General features: G+C 43.7%; 1 protein-coding gene across 1 annotated transcript; it reads right to left on the reverse strand.

The window, feature by feature from the left end:
• Positions 1–4,220: 4,220 nt before the first annotated feature.
• On the reverse strand, positions 4,221–11,125 carry hsd17b10 (hydroxysteroid (17-beta) dehydrogenase 10). The gene is made up of 6 exons (XM_041946229.1): positions 11,080–11,125; positions 9,460–9,624; positions 8,217–8,381; positions 7,991–8,119; positions 7,794–7,902; positions 4,221–4,713 (listed from the first exon to the last, which is right to left on the reverse strand). The coding sequence occupies exons 1-6, from the start codon at positions 11,101–11,103 to the stop codon at positions 4,523–4,525; spliced, it is 783 nt and encodes a 260-aa protein (XP_041802163.1). The 5' UTR covers positions 11,104–11,125; the 3' UTR covers positions 4,221–4,522.
• Between the last annotated feature and the right edge of the window lie 1,558 nt (positions 11,126–12,683).

A 12,683-nucleotide genomic window follows, 5' to 3' on the forward strand; every position in this document is an offset into this window, starting at 1 on the left:
AACACCTTAAAACTGAGCAACCTCATCCGGGTGAGTAATCAAACCATGCAAGGTATTATCCAAACAGAAATATACGCCAGAGTTAATTTTGACAAAATTTAAAATTTAGTTTTAAAGGTATTGAAATTGTAGTTGGTCAAAAGTCACATTTTAATCTTTTTTTTTTGTGAAATTAATATTTTTACTGTAATTTTTTTTAAAATTTAGTCTAACTTCAAACAACATTTTAGTCATATTGTAATTTTGCTGAAGGATATTTCTCCTGAAATCCACTGAGATGTGTTCAGTGTTTACACACTAAACACACTGGGTTTGATATTTTGGTTGGGCAGAAGGCTGTTCTTTCAGTATTTGTCTATTTCTTTCATTTGTGGTTGGTAGTTTGTATTGTTTAGTTGCTGATTTGTATATAAGTTTTGGATATTTCTGTTCATTGAATTTTGTTGTGACTCCACTAATTAGGGACACGGGGCAACGTCCCGAGTCACTGGCTCCTACAGCTATTTCATAGCTGCAGGAGCCAGTGACTCGGGGCGTAGCCCCGAGTCACTTATTACTATCCCGCGCGTTTCTTCTTCTTCTTCTTCTTATTATTATTATTTTTCATCTTCCTCCAAGTTTTCGTCCTCAAACTCGTCCCACAGCTTTGAGAAAACCCTCGCAAATTATATATCAAAACGTGCGTATTGTTCGGGATCGGTGTGCTATTACTTTTCTCAAATTTATCGCAGTTTTTCGCGTCGTAAGACGCGAAAAACTGCGATAAATTTCCCATAAGAAATGAATGGGACGGGCGAAAAAAACAAGATTGAAATTGGAGTTTTTCAAACATCTGTAGCTCAGGCATACATTCACCGAGAGACTTCATTTCAACTTTAAAATGTAGACCCAAGTCTGGTCTATTGGTGTGTTCATCCACATTTTGATTGGTCCTATAGTTTTTGATCAATCACTGTTCAATGACAGTGATCGTTTGGCGGGAAATTTTGAGATTATAATGGGTGTGTATTGCGCGGAATGTTCGTGCTAGAGTGCGTGCTAGAGTGGCACAGAGTCTAAAAACGATCTGAAAATCTTCTCTTTTTCTCGTCGCTACGGCCACAAATTACACTCTACACGCATAATTTTGGGCTCATTTTGTAGACAAACTTGTCCTCTTTCGTGTGATGTCCTCGAAAAAGCCGAGAGACTTACTGAATTTAAATAGTGAGACGTTTTGTGCAGCCAGCGCCCTCCTGTTCTCCCATTAAGTCCCATGTTAAAATTCAGAGCTGTTTTGTGAGCAAAGCAGAAATGCCTCCTGTCTTTAGATCGCCATAAAACGAAAAGTTGTTGTGTCAGGAATAAAACGAGGAGATGGTCGGACTCAGGAAGTTCTCGGGAGTCCGATGATCTATAGTACACTCTGATACGAGGTACGGTTCTCTCACCAGAGGATTTAGTTCAGGAGGTTCGCCGAACCCAAATCTCACTGCATACAATACAAACTCCTGTTCTCTGAGTCGCAGAGTCTTTTTAAGTCGACCATTTTGTCATTTTTCTAAAGAATATCTGGACATAAAACACACGTACATCTGGCCCAGACTTGTCCGCATCTCACAGTGTAATCGGTTTTTTGATAGCAGCTACGGTTTTGACACAATCGCAAGTTGTTCGGAAGAAACCGACAGCGAAAAAGCCGCTTTTCAAGGGAAGAGTTTAACAGGTGCAACTGTCATTTACACACACACCGGTCAAGAACCCACGCACACACATCTGCAGGACAACCAGCCTGAGAATGATTATCTTAACGAGCTCAGTCAAAACAAGGGCATTGTTTGAAAACAATCTCCGTCCAACAAGCAGTTAAACTCAGCTTCAGAAAGCTCTTTGCCAAAGAGGTTGAGACAGTAGTCACACAAATGCACACACAAAAAGGACTAACCAACAGCTAAAAAGTGATTAAAAACAGCACGTCAAAACTGAACAGGAACAGGTAAACAGTGGGAGAGGTGCAGAGGTAATTATCAGCAGGTGGGGCAGAAGTTACACAGGCACACAGGCACGCACACACACACACACACACACACACACATTGAGACACACATATACCATACACATCTCCATGTTGGAGCAGGTTGGGCTGCTTGTGTAGTTCAAGCAGACACACACACACAAACAGACGAAGACACACACATACGCAGTCACACACAACGACAGATACATAAACACACACACACAGACAAATGCATAATGAAAACCCCATCCCCCCGCCCCCTTGTTAACGCCGCTAGCTCTATTAGCTCTGTTAGCACAGTTAGCTCTGTTAGCGTTAGAGCTGTTAGCTGTATTCGCGCTGTTAGCTCCGTTAGTGTTAGCTCTGTTAGCTCCGTTAGCATTAGCTCCATTCATGTTTATTGATTCAGTTCATTAATTCATGTTAACAGAGACATGAAGCAGAGGAGAGAAGCAGACACAGTCAGCTGAGGTGATCAACAGAGACAGACAAGCAGAAAGCCACAGAAACACAGCTGGGACCAGTTCATTAATCAGGGACTGACTACCTCTGACATCTGCCGTTTTCTCAAATTGCAGCCTTTTTCAATTGTCCGCTGCTTCGCCATAGTTTCTCCTAGAGACTTCATTCAAACTTTAAAACGTAGATAATTTTGTCGGCTCCAAATGACCCTCGGCACATTTTGATATCTCTTACGGTTTTCGAGCTATGACCATCGAAGGCCGACGTAAGACGCAAACAACTGCGATAAATTTCCCATAAGAAATGAATGGGGAAATTTCCTCAAATTTCAGCCTTTTTCAATTGTCCGCTGCTCGGCCATACTTTGTCCTAGAGACTTCATTCAAACTTTAAAACGTAGATAATTTTGTCGGCTCCAACACACCCCGTGTCCCTTTCAAAATTTCCCAGGGGGAATTTTCTAGTTTCCTTTTGTTTTCCTCTTTAGTTGCTGAGGTCCGGTGGAGGTGGTGGGAACCTGGTGGCGGGGTCCCCCCTTCTCGTGTGCTGTGCTTCCCTGGGTTCTGGGTCTCCTCACCGTGTGTGTGCTGTGTGTGACTGTCACGTGTGCCTGGGTGTTTATATTTTTGGTTGGGGATTCTCTGAATCAGTCAGTAGTCCGCGCACCCCGGCAAGCCTCAGCTTTAAATTAGTTCCCCCTGTTGATTTGTCCCCGTGTGAGTGGTGTTTTAAATTAATTTGTGAAAATAAAGCACATGTATGTTTGGAACGTGTCTACTGTTTTGAGTAAAACCAACTGTGTGCCTCAAAGGTGAGCTTTGTTGAAACTTACTTCCTGGGGTGAAATTCCCCAGGTGGCGTTGTCAGTTTAGTGTACAATCTGACCAGAAACTCTTATACTTCTACTCCAACCCACACCCGTCTCCCTCTCGCCACAAGTACATGAAGTACAAATGCAGCTTTCCTGTTAAAGCATCAGCAACACAAGTCAAATTCAAATATCATACACAGTATATGGTAAAAACTCTGTCTGACAAGTACTTATACTTTAATACTCTCAGTACTTTTTGCTGTTCATATTTTCGTACTTTATACGAGTATTTTTGTCAGTGAATTGTCAGACCTCCTCTTACAAACTGCTCCAGAATACTCTCATCCTGATCACTCACACAGTACAAACTATAAAAATCCAATCTGATGCTTTTGAGGTTTTTGTCACCGGATTCATTGTCGAGAATTTAACGTTTTATTCGACATGAACATTTTATATCTGAAGTAAATACTGAGGTTTGGTGAAGGACTCACATTTTCTTTTCAGGCAAAGAGCTGAGGGTTGAATGCGTAATCTGTTAGATCGTCAATGACAACAAGACGTTTGATACGCAGATATGCATGAGCTGAATGGAGCGTTTCCGACGTTCAGGCCAAAGGGCCCAACGGCAGCGCAGGGCCCGGAGCCTCTGTGACGTCTCTCAGCGCCGAAGCAGAAGTGGACGATGATTCAGACTCTGCCGGCCCGGTGGCGGCTGCAGTCCGTCTGGCAGCAGATACCGAGCGGCGTCAGGAGCAGAGGTCAACGTGAAGGTGTTGAAAATACGTTCGTCTGATGGTTGTAAAAACACAGCGAGGCTGTTACTGCTAAAGCATCGAGATTTAACGGACTGAATTTTCCTACACTTTGCTAAAATGAAATCAGGATGATTTGAAAGAAATTCTACACTTCGGGGTTTTAAGACAAAGAAAACCGTCATGGAGCCGATAATCAAACATTTCTGACGTTTATTAGAATCTGGATTAGTTTACAAAAGAACCAAAGTGAGTCCATAAAGTACTGCAATACTCTGACTGACGCACACACTTTCTCTCATTCTCACCAACAGTACAGTGAAGATTTACTGTGTGCAGCTTTCTACAACATAAATACACCAGCCACCAGCCCCCCCCCCGCACACACACACACACACACACACACACACAGTCAGAAATAAAAATGTTCTCTTCGTTGGATGATCAAGGCCTTTTGTCAACACGGCCACACACACACACACACACACGCCGTCTTCATCAGGCCTGCATGCGAATGGCCCCGTCCAGTCTGATGACCTCGCCGTTAACCATGGGGTTCTCAGCCAGTGATGTCACCATGTGGGCAAACTCAGCGGGGTCTCCCAGGCGTGAGGGGAAGGGCACCTGGCGGGCAAGAAAGGTGCGCACCTTCTCTGGGAGCCCGGCGAGGAGGGGCGTGGAGAACAGACCTGGAGGAAGACGGGAAGAACATTCAGGTTTTAGACCGTAAGGAAATGTCACCCGGCGATGGAACAATAACACAGATGCAGAGTCATATACCAGCAATAATATCTCAGCAACAGAAACAGAAACATGAAGCACATCCCGTGTTTCACTGCCGCCTCTCAGTGTCGACAGAATTATTATTAGCTCGACCCCTGAACTATCCAGACAGCAAATGTTCACTCACAGGAGGGTTCTGCCTGGTTCCACATGCTGTTTATTCCTGTTAACAAGTTCTGACAAAAGCTTTGAAGGCTACAGTCACAATATCAATTAAAAAACCCAAAACCAACAATGAATTATTAACAATACATTAACAGGTTTCGTCTGTTTATCCAAAGCCTGACGATGTTCTTCCTCTGTGCCACAGAGCTCCAGCACACACATCAGCGAGCCAGTCTTGCACTGGCTGACATGTTCCGTCATTAGCATCAACACACACGCTGTGGTTTATTTCAACTCAGTCCCACACACACACACACCGTCCTGCTGCCACAAATCCTGACTAAAGGACTGGTGTGACTCCAACCACCTGCTCCTCAACACCACCAAGACCAGGGAGATGGTGGTGGACTTTCCAGAACCGGTCATCATCAAAGGGGACTGCGTGGAGGTGGTTCACACCTACAAATACCTGGGAGTGCAGCTGGATGAGAAACTGGATTGGACTGCCAACACTGCGCTCTGTGCAGGAAAGGACAGAGCCGCCTGTACTTCCTCAGAAGGCTGGCGTCCTTCAACATCTGCAAAAAGCTGCTGCAGATCTTCTACCAGTCTGTGGTAGCGAGCGCCCTCCTGTACGCAGCAGTGTGCTGGGGGAGCAGCCTGAAGAAGAAGGACGCAGCACGCCTGGACAACCTAGTGAGGAAGTCAGGCTCCGTCGTTGGCACAGAGCTGGACAGTCTGACATCTGTGGCAGAGCGACGGTCACTGAACAAGCTCCTGTCCATCATAGACAACCCTGATCATCCGTTGCACAGCGCCACCTCCAGGCAGAGCAGCACCTTCAGTGACAGACTGCTGTCATTGTCCTGCTCTACGGACAGACTGAAAAGATCGTTCCTCCCCCACGCCGTACGGCTCTTCAACACCTCTCGGGGAGGGCAACAAAAACAATAACCAACACAACAACTCGGAACTCGCTGCACAGGTACACCACACATGGACACACGCACTTTATCACACACACATCCATATGCTGGACTCCATCACACACACATCCATATGCTGGACTCCATCACACACACATCCATATGCTGGACTCCATCACACACAAATCCATATGCTGGACTCACACACACATCCATATGGTGGACTCCATCACGCACAAATCCATATGCTGGACTTCATCACACACACATCCATATGCTGGACTCACACACACATCCATATGCTGGACTCACACACACATCCATATGCTGGACTCCATCACACACATCCATATGCTGGACTCCATCACACACACATCCATATGCTGGACTCACACACAAATCCATATGCTGGACTCCATCACACACAAATCCATATGCTGGACTCCATCACACACAAATCCATATGCTGGACTCCATCACACACACATCCATATGCTGGACTCACACACACATCTATATGCTGGACTCCATCACACACAAATCCATATGCTGGACTCCATCACACACACATCCATATGCTGGACTCACACACACATCCATATGCTGGACTCCATCACACACAAATCCATATGCTGGACTCCATCACACACACATCCATATGCTGGACTCACACACACATCCATATGCTGGACTCCATCACACACACATCCATATGCTGGACTCCATCACACACACATCCATATGCTGGACTCCATCACACACACATCCATATGCTGGACTCCATCACACACACATCCATATGCTGGACTCAAACCGACTATTGCACACTGCTACTTTGCACAACTGCACTACTGCACTACTGCACACATATTTAACTGCTCGAATGTTTAGTTCAGATGTTTATTCTGTGGTTCAGATGTTTATCCTGTATAGCTCTGATCTTTATTATTATTTCACTGTTTTTTTCTTTTATTGTTATTTTGTATTGGATTTTTGCCTCTTACTTAAAAGTTGTTCATCACTTGTAAGTTGCACATTACTTGAAAGTAGTTCTTGTTCTTATTTTGCATGCCCTTGTGTGTCCACCTGTTTGAGCTACTGGAACTAATTTCTCTTTGGAGATGAATAAAGTATCTATCTATCTATCTATCTGTCTATCTATCTATCTATCCCAGCAAAGACACTTCTTACTCCAGTTTGTGTAACGTTTTCTAAAAACTAAGGAAAAATACTGAGCTCCTTTCAAAAAAGTTTAAGCAAATATTTATACCTTATTTTTAAACACTTGGTTACATTTTGGGAAATATATAAAATTTAATATTCAACATTAAATTTTCAGCAGAAATTCAGATGAGGAGCCAGATACTGCCCTCATGTCTGCTATAAATATGAAGCTACAGCCAGGAGCCAGTTAGCCTAGCTTAGCATAAAGACGAAAAACAGGGGGGAAACAGCTAACCTGGCAAGATAAAAAAAAACAACCTACAAGCACCTAAAAGCTCACTAATAAACACGCTATATGTAATTAGTTTTAATCTGAGAAAACCACAGTATAAAAAAGGTTTTTTAAGTAGTTGCATCTCTTTTTTCTGTGCTTTTTATTGTGTATTTGTGCTTAGATATGTGTCTTGTTCCCTGTAGCTGCCTCGTCCTCGTCTTTTATGTATGTGCAGTGTCTTTTCACGGATGCAGCATGAGTGGACACCTGATCCAAATTTCCTTCAAAGCGAGACGATAAAGTGAATCTTGAATAACAAAAACACAGAATATTCCTACTCCTTTAACCTAGAACAGAAGAGCTAAAATGCATCATCTGTCGTTTCTGTACACTCCACAGAGGTAAAAGTGGGACACTGTGTGCTCCAGGTGCTGCTGCCTGCACCTGTTTATGTAGCGACACATCTACACATGGAAAGGGAAGGGTTCCCATAGTTACAAAGTTTATGTACACTAACCAGGTGCTATGGTGATGACCCTGATGCCAATGGGTGCCAGGTCTCGTGCTATGGGGAGGGTCATTCCAACGATGCCTCCTTTAGAAGCTGAATACGCTGCTTGGCCGACCTGCAGCAAAAACAGAGGAGGAAAAAAAAGAGTTCATAAACAGAGCGACCACTCCGTCTCTTTCATGTTTGTGTGTGTTTCAAATGACCTGTCCTTCAAAAGCTGCCACGCTGGCTGTGTTAATGATGCAGCCTCTGTGTCCGTCTGCATCGGGCTCGTTCTTCCTCATCTCGCCCACAGCGAGGCGAATCACATTAAAGGTTCCTGCGATGTTCACCTGCAGAAAACACGCATAGAGGAGGGTCACATGTTAATCTGACGAGCTGCTACTGGAGTTTCTTTTCCTCCTGCATGCGTCCCGCCGTCCGTCTCACATTAATGACACGCTGGAAGTCCTCCAGGCTGTGAGGGATGTCCTTCTTTACGTTGTAGGTTTTAAGAGCGACGGCGATGCCGGCACAGTTTACTGCCAGGTCCAGCTTCCCAAACTTCTCTCTGGCCAGAGACACGGCTGACTGCACGTCTGCCTCCGATGTCACCTAGAACGTGACAGGGACCATTTAGACATCATGTTAACTTGTGCCCTGGGTGATAAAATACATAGAACCAAGAACATGGATTCATAGATTTACCATAAATAATGAACAGTGGGAGAGAAGAAGGGTCATTTTACCATCTCCATTCAGTAGTGACACTGCTGGGTGATGTGACAGTGCCACCTACTGAGCGGAGAGTACATTACACCTCCAGTTACAGCTGCAGCCATGATCTGTCTCTTGAACCTGCTTTAACTAAGTCTTTGGCCACTTGTGGGCAGCAGAACAAGCTGCAAAGGCGAACTTGAGGGCAAACAGTTTCCACTGAACTGTGAAGGACATACCTGGCTCTTTTGCTGCTCAATTCTGCACCGTGTTCACCAGCTAACATTGTCTGTTTACTGTTTGGTGCTGAGCAGGGAGTTTGCAGTTTTAGAGCTTTTTACGTGGAAATCAGCTGCCTGGTACTGGAATCAACACGGAGAGCTGTGAGAGTGAATCCAAAACAATGACCCAGAAGATCTTTATTCTTATCTTTAAATGCAGCCATTTCATTAGAGCGGGGTGGAAAAAAAAGAGCATTTGAATTTAAGCGTAACATGAGGAAGACTACATCTTCGCTACATGAACGGTGTGCACTGGAGCACATGATGGTGTGCAGAAGTGTTGCATCTGCAAGCACTGAAATCTGCGAAGCGTGCAGATGCACCGACTCTGTAGGAATGAAACACCAATATCTGAAACGTAGTGATAATGACAAACCACAGTTCCAGTGCCTGAACAGACATGAACAAGACTGCGAACTCGACAGTCTGGTTTTACAGCAAGATGTGACACACGACAAAAAGAGTGAGGAGACTGTCAGCACGGGCTAATAATACAAGAAACCCTGTATTATCATCTTTTCACTTCACATGCATACAGGTCCAGGCTGGACACCAGGAGCACCGGGACAATCCCTGATTGGCCAGTGTTTAAAGAAAAATAACACAAGAGCTACAGCCACTCAGAACTGTCCAAACTGATGGTACGATCCCTGCCCTGGTCCAAATCTACTATGTCTGGTGGGTTTTGGACTCACATTTGCAGGAGCGAAGGCACAGCGGTCCCCCAGGCTGTGTGCCAGAGCCTCTCCATCAGAGGAGGGCAGGTCCAGGATCACAGCAGACGCTCCGTTCTGCACCAGACGCTCCACGGTGGCCCGGCCCAAACCAGACGCACCGCCTGTCACCAGGCCAACCATGCCCTGCTCAACATGCACGCACACGCATTAACACACACACAGGGACCGGGACAGACCAGGGGAGGAGGGTAGAGCAGGAAACAGAAAGAAAATGTAGAAACACAGGAAAAAACATGGGTCACTGAGAAAGATGGGTAAAAGGAGATATGAAGACAGCTCTGAGACAATACTTGTTAGATAATCAATACAAAAATAAGTTAATTACAGACTTAATTGTTTCAAAGATCTGGCTGCTGAGGTGAGGTCTGTGGATTATGTGCAGCAGCAGAGACTGTTTCGGGATGGCTTTAAACCTTCAGTGTGTGTCTACAGCATTAAATGTTCTCTGTGAAGTTTCAGATCTCTCGTGGTGCCGGACAGATTTCCCTGTTTCGTTAACTCAAGCACATGCACGAGAACATGCATGCGTCTTTGTGCACACGAGTGACACGATGCGCCGTCCTACCAAATATATGCCGCAGGCCGAGGGAGAAGAAGGCTGCTAGCTAGTCAACATGGATGCAAAGGATGGTGGATTTAAATGACTGAAATCAGCTTTACAAACGTTTAGTGAGGAAGGAAATGCTCTTGACACTTTTGTTAAGAGCTGAAAGAGAAACACTGACATTAATCTTTTGTTTGTTTACCATAAAACTCCACAGGGTAACTTTAAACATTCAATATACAAATAGAGTTAAAGTCTGTGGGAAATGGCTAAATTAACATATTAGGAGTTTAACAGTAAAAACTCAGCTAATTTCCTTCATCTGGACTGGATTTGTTGGCTCACATTTGATTGACAGTGCTGGGCAGCAAAGTAATAACAACTAGCATTACATTTGATTAAAATGCTGCTGAGCTCTGATTGGTGCAGAGAAATGTGACATCATAGTTTTCCAGCTGAGCCCCACCACTTCACGCCAGCGAGATCTAAAATAACATAACGAGTACAAAAATCCCTCATGTGAAACAACCTGAAATGTTGGCAGAAAATCTTGTGTTCATGTAGGAGGCCATCGCTCATTAGAAGCTGATTAAGAAAGGAGGTTTTCAGGGTCTTTAAAGCTGTGAGCACCATTGATCTCCACTGTAAAGAGGGATATCTCAGACCCGAAACTATCTACTAGGCCATATAGTGCTAAATGTACGAGAGAAACTACCTTATCTTAATGATTTAAGTGGACTAACCCTTTAAAATTTTAACTCCTGCTCTCAAGTTTCCAATGTCAGTGTAACCGACATGACAGAGGTTAGCAGAGACGCTGCTGAGGGCGCTGTGTGGGCTCACTGGTTCCCAGCATGTTAGCTACACAATGAAAACTTCTGAACTACAAGGCGAGCTAACAAACAGGAAGAGAGAAACACTAAAATGTCATACCAGACGCTTACTAAAAGTCTAAAGCGACATATTCTCTCAGAGTAAACAACGCAAATGATGCAGCGAGCAGCGCGAAGAGGTTTCTCATTTTCTTTCCTCACCTTGACACATCTTATGTTCGCCATGTTGGTTTAAATGCTCGGCCGGATGTCGCCCCAAAGATCGTGTATTTGCGCGAGGATGCTTTCCTTTTCTTCCGGTTTGTTTTGACAGTTAGAAAATAGCAAAATGGTGAATTGCTGCCACCAACTGGTATGGAGTGTGTATTAGGACTACATTTGTAAAGCGCTAACATTAATGATAATATATCCTCAGAGAGTGTAACATTCACCTCCTGAATTACATCTTTTTGACCTGTTTTTTACTTCCTGTATAAAGGTACAATGCATGCAGTTCCAGTTTAATTAATTTAATTATCTGAAGCACTCATGAGATTTAAATAAAACTGTAGTAGTGACCTCAGTTAAGGTCTGTTGTCTGTTAATTCAAAATAAACCATTGCACCTGAACATGATCCTACTTAGATGTATTTGCAACAAACGTCACAAAGCCCAAAGCAGCAGTCATAATCTAATACTATAAATCCTCAAAGCATTATTTTCTGCATTTCACTCAATTCTAACATTTCATTTGTGGATGTTTACAGCACGTCACCTTTTAATGAACCAAAACCCAGTTCTTGACTTGATAATTTTAGATGTAAATTTTCTTTCTTCTGAAGACCATTGTGTGTGTTTAATGCTTTGTGGAAAATCTTAAATCCCACTGACATGACCACTTCACATTTCCAATAGCTTCTTTTGACTTCTTTACAAGGGATTGCCAAATTGCCCCTCGACCTGAAAATCCCCTCCCATTCTCCTTATTACTAAATATATAATTTATCACAATAGAAAATAATAAAAGCTCCTTGAGGTGTTCCATTTTCAGCAACAAAATTTCCTGAATAGCTCTTCCTAATTCTTACTTGCGGTGACCTTCCTATATGTTATTATTATATTACCAATGTTTAAACACATAAACTGCATTTTAGTGTAACAGCTGGTAGAGGTGGAGCATGTTTGATCTACTTCATATACTTTTGTATAATTTAATCTATAGCACAGTATGATTTTATGAATTGATCAAATGTTTGTTTGTAAAATGTTTTTCTGTAATGAGCAGAAAACTAACTGCATTAACTACTTTTTTTGCACCCTCAGATGCCACTCTGAACTTTATTTTATGACTCCATTCGTGTCACTTGTGGAAAAAAAATAACCTAACCTTGTACAATACTGTAGTCTTGATATGCCCCACAGAAGGTGCGTGGCATTCGAAAAACAGTGAGAGCTCTTCCATTTTTAATCATCTTCGTCGCAGCATCCAAGCCCCGCCCGCTTCATTCGGATTTGACCAATCGGTGAGCGTTTCAGGGTCCGCCCCCTCCCGGTCTCGACTGATTTGCAGAACAGATATGAGGGGTGTTGTCCAATCAGAGCAGCTCTGCAGCTCACCAAGGTCAGCTCAGGCGACCAACTGATGCTTCAGGAGGCTTTCTGCGTCCAGTTTACGAGGCAAATTTAACTGACTTTAACAAGGTTAAGGCTGAAAGCCGTTCCAGTTTTGTACAGTTAAGAAAATGAATGACCTGTAGTTTGACACACTGATAGATTTTTGTAAACTTGTTTGACCCTTACAAGTCAAGAGTCCTTCATGTGACTCA

The sequence above is a fragment of the Chelmon rostratus genome, chromosome 10 (assembly GCF_017976325.1).
Source record: "Chelmon rostratus isolate fCheRos1 chromosome 10, fCheRos1.pri, whole genome shotgun sequence".
Lineage (NCBI taxonomy): Eukaryota > Metazoa > Chordata > Actinopteri > Chaetodontiformes > Chaetodontidae > Chelmon > Chelmon rostratus.

Coding starts and splice junctions, on each gene's coding strand:
- hsd17b10 (XM_041946229.1), bottom strand. CDS start 11,103: ATGGCGAACATAAGATGTGTCAAG. Junction 8,382..9,459: donor GTGCCTTCGCTCCTGCAAAT/GTGAGTCCAAAA, acceptor GTCACGTTCTAG/GTGACATCGGAGGCAGACGT. Junction 8,120..8,216: donor ACTTCCAGCGTGTCATTAAT/GTGAGACGGACG, acceptor TGTTTTCTGCAG/GTGAACATCGCAGGAACCTT.